This window comes from Trichomycterus rosablanca, chromosome 18, assembly GCF_030014385.1.
Source record: "Trichomycterus rosablanca isolate fTriRos1 chromosome 18, fTriRos1.hap1, whole genome shotgun sequence".
Lineage (NCBI taxonomy): Eukaryota > Metazoa > Chordata > Actinopteri > Siluriformes > Trichomycteridae > Trichomycterus > Trichomycterus rosablanca.
In genome coordinates, this window is record NC_086005.1 from 7,532,478 (window position 1) to 7,545,850 (window position 13,373).

Here is a 13,373-nt window from a genome sequence, read left to right on the forward strand (position 1 = left end):
TAATGCACATTTGAGATGTATTTATGAAGTGCACTATTTGATAAATTTATATAAGGCTTTTTAGGAAAATTCATAGACTTGGTACAAAAGCTGGGTTCTTACTGTTTCAGTCTGGACACCACATCCAGCAATGTACCAACTGAGATACATTAGGTCTTAAAAGATTAAGACAAAGCCTGTTAGAGTGAATATTATATTTTACTTTGTGATCAGTTTAGGTTTGAATTCTTGTACATTTTGTTCTGCGTGTAAGCATGTCCTATTATCACCCCTCTAACCTTGAACAATTACATTTTGTTAAGGCAGATCTAACTTATGCCCTTCCCTGCTGCTTTACTGCTCTCAGAAGTGCATTTGAATAGAATGAACAAGAGCAGACAGTTTGCAGTAATGTTAATTGGATTTATTGCCTACTATTTAATAGTTAATAAACAATAAAAATAAAAATAGTTAATACAAGTGTATGTGGGAATGAGTTAGTGCATGTGTTTATTTATTGTTTTGATTTATTTGTCAGCAGTACTTCATCATATCAATTTCTTCTCATTTTACATTATTTCTACAAATGTTTTGGGTGCTGCCTTCCCATGCTTTGTTCTCTTCAAACAAAATAAAACCGCTATTGAAACCCATCATTTATTTGAGTCAACAAAACACAATAGAAAAATGTAAATACAGTTCTAGTTTAAACAATTATAATAACTGTAATTACACTTGAGTATACAAACCCACCTCCAAATATGTTGAGACCGTATAAAAAATGTATATAACTTTGTTTTACCTTAGCCCATGTAATACTATTCATCAAAGAAGGAGGTCGTTTTCAGTGCAGTTCTGTCTAAGGGGTTATAGGATATGAGCATTGATGGACTGTAGAATTCCCTGCAATTATGTGTTTAGAGATATTGTTCTTAAGCTGGTATACTATATATATACAGTATATACAGTATATATATATATATATATATATATATATATATATATATATATATATAGTTTCTGTTGTATAACTGTTTACACTAAGTATTTATTATAATAATTTAGTACAGGAGATAATTAATTTAATTCACTAAACAATTAAATGGAAAGATCAAATTGGCAGGCACTTTGTGTTTACATCATGTGCACAGACATACTACGTTGCCAAGAGCCTGACAAAGTACAGTATAAACTCGCTCATAAATACAGAGCCAAGTAGAGGGCCATGGGAGAAAAAGCAGAGTTACTGTGCATCACGTTTCCTGGGTCACGCGCCAGATTTTTTTTTTCTCTTGGTTGTCCCTTCTGCTTAGAAAAACCGCTTAAATAAGAAAATCTGTTTTCAGCAGGTAACCCAAAAATAGACCATGTAAATAAATGATCTTTTACAATAACTGAATGAAAATATACAGACAAAAGTATATGGACACTCCTACTAATTGAGTTTAGGTTTTTCAGCCATAAATAAATTATATGACTCCAACTTTGGTGACAGTTTGCCAAAGGTCTTTTTCTGTTCCAGCATGATTATGGGCACAGGGCACAAAAATGACCTACATCACTGCCTGATTTCACAAATGTTCTTTTGACTGAATAGGCAGAAATTCTAATTCAGACACTCTCCAAAATCATGTGAAAAGTCTTTTTGGATGAATGAAAATTGTTATAGCTGCAACTGGGTGTGTGGGGGGATCCATAACCAATCAGAAAACCAAAGCCAAAAAACACCAGCAAGAAAATCAGACAGTAGGTAACCTGGCAGTTAGAGGACTCAGCCCTGAGCTGAGATCCATGTATGCTTTTAAAGCATTAGATAGATTTCCACATACAGTGGTACCTTGTAACTCGACGTCCCCTAAACTTGATCCTTGAAACTCGATGTCCTTCTAAACTCTAGGTACTTTGTCAAGAAACTTGTACCCTTAAACTCAACGTGTGTGTGACTGCCGCTTTATTCAGCGCTCGGCTTGAACGGTGCGGTAAAACAGCAAAGTGCAAATATGAGACAATTCTAATATTCAATATAATTCATATAATTCACTATATGCTGCATATATGCATTTACAAAGAAGAAATAACTGATTATTATTACTTGTCGGTGTAGTTTAAGGAGTTAAAACAAGCGATATAAGGTGTTGAAATGACACAGACAGTGTGCAACTGTTAATTTGCCACTGTTTGAAACACACAGACAGCGATTTACTACTAGTGTGTTTTGCTTTAAGAGCTTGAGAGCCATTGACTCTGTTTATTTGGTCTCTGATTCCCAGATTTTGCACATCTGGAAAGCATTTGCTTGCTACGCTGGCTCGTGGGATGAGGTCACTGTGCCAGAGTAACAAAGTGGCTTTTGTTGGCTGATGACGCAGCGTCCGGGGTCTGCGAGCAATGATAAACCAGCCAATCAGAAGCATCTGTCGGCAGTGACTGACTCTGGTCAGAATGAAAGACTGTTATTTGACACCAAGCCCATTTGTACTGTAAAGGTTTGGGTTCCAAATTTTGAAAAGAACAATGTGTGAGATGTTTCTACAGTTATTCACATGTGGACAATTTAAAAGAATGCATTATGGTTCCTAAAGGAACAGCAGGATAAAGGTAATTAAATGGGGTTAAACATTAAATTTTCCCTTCGTCTGCATCCTTCCATTTTTTCATGCAGTGCTGACAAGTTACCTTACTGTACTGGATTTCAAAACACACCTTGCCAAACATCCAGCAAAATATGTTACACAGGGGCCTGCTGAATGATTTAACTGAGCATTTTTAAAAAGGTGACTCACAAGGGCTCTTAAGTGTAAAACTAGAGTGTACAGTGCTGCATACTTTGTGGCTTTTCGTCTATGTAAACTACCAGAAATTTCTCCTCACCAGAGGTGACTGCCAATACAATTTATTATTCACAAGATGGATCAAATTTTGCTGTGTGAGCACCAGAAGGCGATTAGTAATAGAGCATTCTGTGTAATGATGTGCTAAGAATTCTTTAAACACTATTTCTAAGAAAGTTTGATTATCTTGTTGATCTAATAAAGCAGTATAGCCCTTCTCTGGCACTTCACTTCATAGCTGAGACACGATCTGCACTTCTTAAAACTTGTTTAAAGTCTATAAGCTATAGCTGTTGTCAATAAATGTACCAGTTATAATATATAAGTAATCAAACTTGGGTTTGTTTGTTTTTTTGTTTTTTTTAATGCATTTTACCCCCTTTTGCTCCAACTTAGCATAGCCAATCCACTGCTTGGGACCCTGACGGCATTCAAGGAGGGTGTATATCCGCCTGACACACACTCTCTTTGAAGTGTGCACAGTCCACCAATACCTTCTTATTCACCCATACTTCGGTAGCCAATTGTGCCTGCTGGAGAATCCCCAGCCAACCGGTAGCAGTGCCAAGATTTGAACCCAGGGGCACAGAATCTTTGCACTGGTGTGCTAGCAGATTATCTGGCTGTGCCACCTGGGCACCCATACTGAGATTTTTGATCTCAACATTTATCTCAGTAATTATTTTATTTAGTGATGGGTACCCCTATTTTTACATATGGACTATTCACTGGACGGTCACTGGTTTAAGCCTCAGTACTACCAGTTTTCCACTGTAGGGCTCAACCTTTAATTGCTGGCATTTTATTCATACATGAATTGTTAGGTGCTTCTTAAAATATATGTAGACTTCCAAGACCGAACTATTTCAGCCCACTGCTAGAGAATTATCTGCCAACATTTAGTTTTATGCACCAGTACAATCATTCAATGATCCCTACCTAAATGTCATGCTATGATTCATCCTACATGGCCATTGGTTTATTACAGTACACTTCTGGTACTCACTCATCAGACTAATGTTAGTTGACTGAAGCCAGACTTGGCTAGGCAAGATGTCCCATGATAATAATTACTCAGCAGGAAAAGCAACCACTCTTTCACTTGAATGATAAGCTGGATTGCTTCTCCTGCTCAATTATTAATGCGACATTAGAAATTGCCTTATTAAGCATCATTTTTGGGATGCCACCCACTTGCTGTGCTTGGTTTGAACTTTTCCATTGTTTACATTTATGGATATAGTTCATAAATCATTGTGAAATATTACATCATCCATATCACGGCAAATAAATATTTGGAGCTCATTTTTTCATGTGCAGTATGGACATGTACAAGCTGGCTGGGCAGCATATTGAAGCACTGTTTCCATGTTGACCTTCTAGTAGGCTCGTCTACTTTACTGTCATTGTTATTCTAACTACAGGTTAGGACAATACATTTTGTATATTCTGGTCAAATATATGTGGACACCACATTTAGTTATTGAGTCAAGTCTGCATTTTTAACAGGTTTTAAACTAAACAACTAGGGTAATGCTAGAAAGCTAATTGTCTTATAACACGCCACTATCATAGGATCATAGGGTTTCTAAGAAGCCAATTTCTTAAATTTGTGCTATGTAAGACCGGCCATGGACAGCTGAAACAGCTAGTTTTGTTTGTTTATTAGGATTTTAATGTCATGTTTTGCACTTTGGTTACATTCATGACAGGAACGGTAGTTACTCATTATACAGAGTTCATCAGTTTACACAAGGTTGTATCAAACACAGACATGGACAATTTAGTATTTCCAATTGACCTCACTTGCATGTCTTTGGACTGTGGGAGGAAACCGGAGCACCTGGAGTAAACCCATGCAGACATGGGGAGAACATGCAAACTCCACACAGAAAGAACCCGGACTGCCCCACCTGGGGATCGAACCCAGGACCTTCTTGCTGTGAGGCAACAGCTAGTATTGTGAAGTGTAAACGTCTAGAATTAATGTACGGGACTGCCTAAAGTTGCAAACTGTTTCTTAAAGCATAATCAGCACAAGCGCTTTTTGCTTGAGTTTCATGGGTTTGGTTCACATAGACAAGCAGAAGCGTGACTACACTGAAAAGAACCTGATGTCCACTGTAAAGCATGTTGGGGGTCTGCAATGTTCTGGGGCTGTATTTTTCCCCAAAGGCCCTGGGAACCTTTTTAGGGTACATGACATCATGACATCATAAAATATAGGTAAATTTTGAATCATCTGTCTGACAAAAACTAAAAATGGGTAGTTATTGGATCTTCCAGCAGGACAATGATCCAAAATGTATGTCCAGATCAACATAAAAATGGTCCACTGAACGCAAAATTAAGTATTGCCATCTTGATCTAAACTTCATAAATACTTGGGGGTAAGCTAAAGAGGAGAGTGTACAAGAGTTCTTAAGATCCTGGAAAGATCTGTAAGATGATGAGAAGCTAATTCACCAAATTTTGAATTTATTATAATCCCTTTTCTTTCTTTATCAGGGGTGCCAGTAATTGTGGAGGTGACTGTGTTGGTTTACATTAGGAAAGCCAAAAACACTGATATATCTTCTAGCTGTTGTGGGTTTACTAAACATTTTAGACCTCATCTAACCTCTATCATTTGAAGTAGCTTTAGCTGGTCAATACCATCAAGTGTTTTGCTGTTACACATATAAACAGTCATTAGCATGGTAATGTTTGTAGCTGAAGGATGCTAGAGAGGCCACTTCTGCATTCATCTATGAAACACTGAGCATGACTGATACAACTAGGCCTGTAAATAATGCATTGGGTAACGAGAAACCCTGACTACTGTCTAATAAAAACTGCTCTACATCTTGCTCTACATTTATGTTGGAATCACATCCAGTAAATTTCTAACTATTTCCACAAGCTTTCCAAAAAACTCTCTCACACACACACACACACACACACACACACACACACACACACACACACACACACACACACACACACACACACACACACTGCACTCCAGAATTTGGGTTCCAGACTGAGGCGCCGAGCTCAGCCTTTTCTCCATATAAGGACTTTTAGTATTCCTCTACTTGAGAGTGCAGGCTGGGAGAAAAGCCTGGTTGGTCGCCCTGCTCTTTGACTCCTTAGAGCTCCCCCTCTACCCCCTTCAGCTTCACAGTTACGGTAGTAAAAATGGAATTCAACCATCATGAGGAAGCTGTTAAAAGCCAATAGCTGAAACTGTTGGTGTTGATATTCAAGCTTTGAGGACAACTGATTTGTGTCTTTACAACCAATTTATGATTTACAAGTCATAAAAATTCAGAAACTAAATACTTTGTTAAATTAATCTATTTTATTCTTCTATCAGCTGGTTTATCCTGATTAGGGTACCTGGCCTCAAACCCCATTGTACACCTTTGGAATGAGTTGACATGTTGATTGCAAGCCAGACCTTCTCAGCTAGCATCAGCCTGACCTCACAAGTCCTCCTTTCACTAAATGGGAACAAGTTCCACCATTCCACATTCCAAAATCTTGTAGAAAGCCTTCCTAGAAAGTGGAGACTATCATTGCTGGTAATGGGGGGCACCTCCATATTAAAGCAAATGGTTTTATCCAAAATGGTGATTTGTTTGTGCCCATGTAATTAGGGATTGTTTGACTGCAACCAATATAAGTACATAAATGGTGATCTTTTTCTTAGTCAGGAAGAAACCCAATTTTCCCATGTGTGGGAATTTTTTTTTCTATTTTATTTATCTATTTTCTCTTAGTCCATTTGTCTTCCACTGCTGGGGGATCCGAGATTGCAGACAAGGTGGGTATATTGCGCAGCCCTTAGCGGAACCCTTTTTCACCCATGCACTCTGCACAGGCCTCTCTATCTGCAAATCAGGGCCCTTACACTGCATTTGAAGACCCCACTCACATAGTCTGGTCATCCCACCCTAGCAGAAACATGTCTGCTGCAGGCACTGCCAGGCACTATGCTCGCTAGATGGCGCCCAGCCGACCGGTGGCAACACTGAGTTTCGAACCGAGAAGTTCAGAATCTCGGCGCTGGTGTGCTAGCGGAATATCCTGCTGTGCCACCTGGGTGCTTTTGTGTGGGAAATTTGTCTGGATGGCTAGGTGTAAACCAAAACGACCATAAAACTGGACTGCCATTAATGAGTCAGCTGCTGAAGTATGAGTACAAACTGCACTCAGTCAAGCAAGCATTGCCACGGGCTTAAAGCTGCTACACAGTAATAAGTCCCTGCTTCAGAATTGGCAGCTTAAAAGCAGAAGCAGGTGCCTCTTAGCTAATGGGAATATGTTTCAATTATTTACTCACAGAAAGAAAAAGAAAAAAAACAGTTGCAGGAGGTATGGAAACCCCTGTATGTTATATTATAATATACTGTGTATACTAGTATACAGGTGTATACTAATCTTTGACTTATATTATAGTATATTTTGGAGTTTGTTTTGCATGTTTTTAAATTATAATTACTAAATATTTTCTGGCAAATGATTTCTGACCCTTGGTAATTTTTATAGAACCTTTTCAGGTCCGGTTTTAAAAGTCCTGACCTCTGCTATAGTCCTGGACGATTCCTTTCACAGGTTCCCGGTAGATGATCGTAAGGCTGCTTTAAATAAAACAATTCTGAGGTAATATCCCAAGGGAAATGCAGCCACGCCTACCGTTTTCCTCTCAGCACTCTCGCTTTTTCCAGTAGCAGCAACAGCAGATAAGTGAGGTGTGACATGCTGTTGTCCTTCCTCCTTCACTCCTCCTCAGTGACAGTCATGCTTGTCTCCTAGCAGCACCGTGTGAAACGTCAGGAGGAGGGAAACCAAGCTTTCGCTATCTTTCCCTCCCTCCCAGCTGCCTTCTCCTGCTGCACATACATGGCCTGTGATTGTGAGCTGTGAGGGTGGTAGTGGGAGGAGAGAGAGACCCAAAGAGAGAGAGAGAGAGAGAGAAGGCAATCTGGCAGACACATGGCTAGGGAATGAGAGGAACTTGTCCTCAGTACACAGTCTGACTGGATTTCAGTACACAATCAAAGCTTTGAGTGGATCTCCATCATTATTCCCCATCCTGCCTACTGCTGGACTGTACCTGAGAGAGTGTATCAGTTACTGAGAACTCAATCTTTGTCTTTCCAGGATGGATGAAGCTCAACTTCACAAGGAAAGGCTCCAGGCCCTGGCGGTAAGTTCACAGCTTCTATGTTTTTCTTCTAACTCCCTTTTTCCTGATGATAACACTGAACTGCTCTAGTACTGGTTACCTTTTTTCGGTACATCTGGTGAGGTTTTGGAGCTTTAGTTTAATAGGTTCAAACCTTTTCTGTGTGGCTTTCTGACTAAATATTGTGCATACACATCAAGACAGAACATTGTAACAAACCTAAGGACTGAAGTTTACAGTTGAGACATTTAGCAGACACTTTTATTCAAAGCGACTTAATATTATTACTGATTACAATTTAAGCATTGATGGTTAAGAGCCTTGCTCAGGGACTCTAAAGTGGCAACACTGGCAGTTGTGGGGCTGGAACCAGCAACCGTCCAATCACCAGTCCAGCACCTTAACCCCGGAGCTACCACTTAGGATGGTCAGGACTCTGGAGTGCCTAAATTTGGCTGCAGTCGTAAGGCATTAGTGCAATTTGAAGTGGCACGCAACAGATGGAGAACTATTTTAGCCATGGTGCTGGCATCTTTGCGATTTAGAGGCATACACATTGCACGCAGAGGTGGTACTAATGTTGACGTGGGCTGTATATGTAAAATTAATGGATGCATAGTGTAGTATTATAGAACGTAAGGTCCACGTTTGACAATATATCACAATACCAGAAGACTTTCTCAAATTTAGTATTACAGTAGTTTGGAAAATGATTACAGATCTTTTTAGCAGTTATTTAAACTAGATGAGAGATTTAAATACATCTGGATTCAGGTTAATTGCATTTACTTGTGTATGGATCACTTTGTATATAAACATATATGAGCTCTGGTAGCTCAGCAGATTAGGTACTGGACTACAATCAGAAGGTTGCTGCATTGCCACCGAGTTGCCACTGTTGCCCTGAGCAAAGCCCCTCAATTGCTTAATTTGTATTCACAAAGAGAAACCTTCAGTTTGTTTAGTTAAATACTAGTCATTATAGTCCCTCAGATCTAATTGCTAAAGGCTAGCCTCCAGCAGGTTAATGACTTCAGGATGTTATCTGCTATGCTAAAGGTTAAGTGTGGAGAGGGCTAGTGCTTAAGTAAGACAGAGGAAGTGTGAATAATTGAATTAGGAATAGGTCTGCCAGCAGCGGCACAAGAGCTGAGTGCACATGTTTACATCTGTAAATGAGTAAGAGCCCTGGCACCAGAGAGCAGACTCTTCTCCACAAGGGTATTCAATAGCACAAAAAAAACTCCTTAAGCAACGATAGGAATTAATCACTTCCTACTGCTGAGCAAATCCTCTGATTAAAAATAAGGTTGAAAATGATTTCTATTGTACCGTTGTTTCGTAAGTGAAACTTTAAAATAGAAGCACAAAGAAAGTGTTTTAAATATGAATGTGTACAGATAAAACATTTACATTTACATTTTCGGCATTTAGCAGACGCTTTTATCCAAAGCGACTTAGTCTGAGCACTTGGGGGTTAAGGGCCTTGCTCAAGGGCCCAACAGTAGCAACCCGGCAATGGTGGGGGAACCAGGAACCTTCTGTTCACTAGTCCAGTACCTTAACCGCTAGGCTACAGCTGCCCTGTACACAGTGAGTTGATAAAAGACAATCGTTTAATACTCTAGTCATTTATTTGTGCACAAATTATGCAAAGTAAATCTATTTTGCAGCCAGTCAATGAGTTTGGAATGTGATTCGTATATTTTATTGATTTTGGCTGCATCACAACTTTACATACTAATAAAATATATTGTTATTACCAATGTTTATCATCAGCCAGATTAGCTTGCAGGCTGCCTAACTGCTGTTAAACAGGTTTACATTTATGGCAGGCAGACATAAATGGAATTACAAGAGTAGCTCATACCACATCAACCACTTATTGACTGGTATTGTTGGCTTATATGATGTTACTTAGATTTCAGGAATTCCTGAAATCCACTGGTAGGGCCGGGAGATATTCCGATAAGGTCACCAGTTTTAGGTTTTAACAACTAAAGGTGTGTGGAGTTTATTATTATTATTATTAAGTTTTCTTAGAAGTGCTTGGTGAGTCTTTGTTTTGAAAGTGAATCTTTTAGTTTATCAGTAGCGTAGGCAGACAGCTGCAGATTAAAATCATATGAATCAAATTAGCTTAGATTTAATATAAAGAGGGGGTTTCCATTGTTTTTTGACCTGTCACGTCTTAAAAGCTGCCAACTCCTGACGCCAACGCACTGGGAAAAACAAACCCGCTTCTTTTTATTGTACATGGCAGCAGAGTTACATTCACTAATGAATACAATCTGCTGAACTATAATGTTAGCAATTAAATTTCTTAAAACTTAAGCAAAATGCAAAACAGGCTACTGGCTTTTTCATATCACTTAGCTGTCTGCTGAAGAGTAATAAATTATTAAGAACTTTCCATGTGCTTGTAGAATGAGTAAGGGGCTCGTATTAGGTTTCTCTGCATCAGGTTAGCATGAGCAAGTAGCCATGAGTGCAGTTTTACTACATGATGAAGCTCACGGGGAAAACAAAAGAACTTACCACATGTACACATAATGTAACATAATGCATTACCTGCTTATCTACAGATGAATTAGTGACAAATTTATGGTTTTAGTAAGGATTTGCTCCACCTCAGGTCCTAGTTCACACGTGATGTGCTTTTGTTTGGATTCTATTAGTCTTTTTAAATGTGCTGAGATGATTAAACACATTTTTTTTTTTTTTTTCTCAACTGCTGTTTAGATGATGGTGGTGGAGTGCACTGTCTAACATCTTATTTAGGCTCAACTGGGTTGAGAACTGCTGATTGAAAAGCTCAATCAAATTTGATTTACACTTTTCTTACTTACTAAACCATTTAAAGAATCCAGTTATCTTTGGATAGGAATTTTTGCCCTCCAGAAAGAAACCACTATTATTAGGATAAATGTGATTCATCAGATTGACCATGTGACCAATAAGGCAATCAGTTATATTTGTGTGCATCTTCTAAAAAGGGCAAGTGGACCCAACCATGCTTGTAAAATGCATTCTTATCATGATAAGCACCCTCTAACTGCATGGGTCAGGAATTTAGGCCCATACTGTTCTCTTGGTGTATGCCACACATGCACTCAACACTCAAGAATATATTGAAAGCCTACATTAGTGTCTTTAAATTGTGCTGGAATAGTGCCATAAACTTTAAGAAAAATCAGTAATTAAGTCTCCAACAGTCACATAAAGGCTGTAGGGTCTGGCGCTTTGCTATTTGTACTCTTCCACCACTCAAGCCGGTGACTCAACTAGACAGTGGGAGTCGCTGTTGCAGTTGAAACTTGAACTCTGGTCTTCATGGCTTGCCCAGTAGCAACCTATTCTTATTAGGTTCATGATAGAACTGGTGCCTCCTGTAAACGGTAGCTAGGGGGCAAGTTGCCAGTCCAACACAGGGAATGCACATGTTGATTTACCTCCTTGCATCTAGGTGCAATGTAAAGCAGCCAATCTGCATTTGCACTGGCTTGTCTAGTTCTTGGCGTCTCATGGTTTAAATTGAGCTCTTGAGCACAGTACAGGAATTTGTCCTGGAAAACAAAAGTTTATGTCTTGAACCAGTTGAAACCAGTGGGTTTTATTCAAACCATGTCATTATTCTAGGCCTGCTTTATTTCCCATGTGTTTAACAAGTGAAAGGACTGTGGGCTGCTGAAAGTCCAAGCACTTCAAGGGCAGTTCTGTTTCTGCAAGTCCAAGTCTGTATTTATGGTGGGATTTAATTTGGCAGTAATTATAATTCCCCGAATGTATACATTTTTAAGGTTCTTCACATTGCAAGTGAGCAATAATATGTCACCATTACATCACTGGCACTAAACACTACAAGTACTATGTATAGTTTGCCAAATTTAATGTTTGACCTAACTTCCACCAGTTTTCTCTTTACATTTCCCAACCGGTGATTATCGCATCCCAGCAGAGCAGCAGCTGGGCATTTTCTTAAATTGTGCTTTAGCGGTGCCAGTAAACACTTACTCTCAGGTTCACTGCCTCTGGTTTATTTTATCTCCACAATTCTTAGCCTGAGCTCTGGCACTGTCCAGGCGTACTACAGCCAAAACTCTGGCACAGGCTGTCCAAAGAATGAGACGATACCACCAGCATGACAATCTTCTGGGTCATTAGATGAGAATCACTGGGTGGAGGACAGGGTGAATGGGCTAAAATATCTCCCTGGTTTAGTCTGGTCTACACACTGGCTGCAAGCAGTTCAAACAAATTTGCAGAGGTGGTTACATGCCAGCTGAGGTCTGCACAAGCCAACTTTCTGCACAAGCCATTTTCATAGAGATTATGATAGGAAGGGCAGGGCCACCATTATGACCAGCTAAATTTAGCAGAAGCTGTGAGTCTGTCTGAAAACTTAGGGAGCTGCCTTGTTGCCTACTGCCTATCTAGGCAGCTGCTTACGTAGAGAAAATTCTCACAAGGCAAATTATTTAGATGTGCTCCTTAGACAGTGATTACATCATCATAGTTTTTTGCTTACTAAGCTAACACATTTAGCTTCAGGCCATTCAAACCAATGGTCTGAGGCGGCACAACCCACTAGCAGGCCAGCTAACATCTCCCTCTGTGTACTGAAAACAGTTAAATTGTCACTGACAAGCCCGAATTTACAAATGCATTACACTTGTACACCTTTATACTAATAAAAAATCGAAAGTCGTGCTGCACTGAATGTTGGGATTGCCTTCATGGCTGAGGAAGCATTGGATGCTACCTTGTTATTCAGTCAGATTATCACTTAGATTTAAGCCACCTTAGGCAGCATTTTAACATATCTAAGAATTTAGACAGCCTTTTTGTCAGGAGCATGTATGATGGCGTAAAATGCTGTCTATCTAGACAGCTCACAAGGTTTCCACACAGACCCTGTGTTAGCCAGCATAGAGAGGCTGGAGTATTCAAATAGATTAAAGGAGAAGCATGGAAGCATCTTTTAGCTGGGCTCTGTAGCACCTTGGGTTCAAGGAATAGTTGCATGACTTCCATTAGTGCATAACATACGAATAGTGAAACAAACAGCAAAACCTTAAACAAAAATGGATGGAAAACTGCAGAGTCTGGCTCATTTCCAGAGTAGGGGCTTTTTCTTGAACAGTAGCCTCTAAGCCCATGGCAAAGCTCACATATTTTGAACTATATTTGACCATCTGGACAAATTTCCAATTACCATTAGGTGACAGTTTGGGTTTCCTTTGTGACCTTGGTAAGAAACCACAGAGGCAAGACTTTGATCATTTCAAAACATTTAAGTGTTGTAACTAGATACAGCAACACATTCCAAATGCAGGGTGAAGCTATAGTATACTGAGTATACTTGGTTTTAAAATAAAACCTAAGAACAC

General features: G+C 39.4%; 1 protein-coding gene across 1 annotated transcript in view; it reads left to right on the forward strand.

The window, feature by feature from the left end:
* Positions 1-13,373, forward strand: part of LOC134332791 (PALM2-AKAP2 fusion protein) — a 101,518-nt gene that overhangs the window by 9,236 nt on the left and 78,909 nt on the right. The window contains exon 2 of the mRNA XM_063014598.1: positions 7,959-8,004. Coding sequence (XP_062870668.1) covers positions 7,959-8,004 — 46 coding nt within the window. The remainder of the gene's footprint in view (positions 1-7,958; positions 8,005-13,373) is intronic.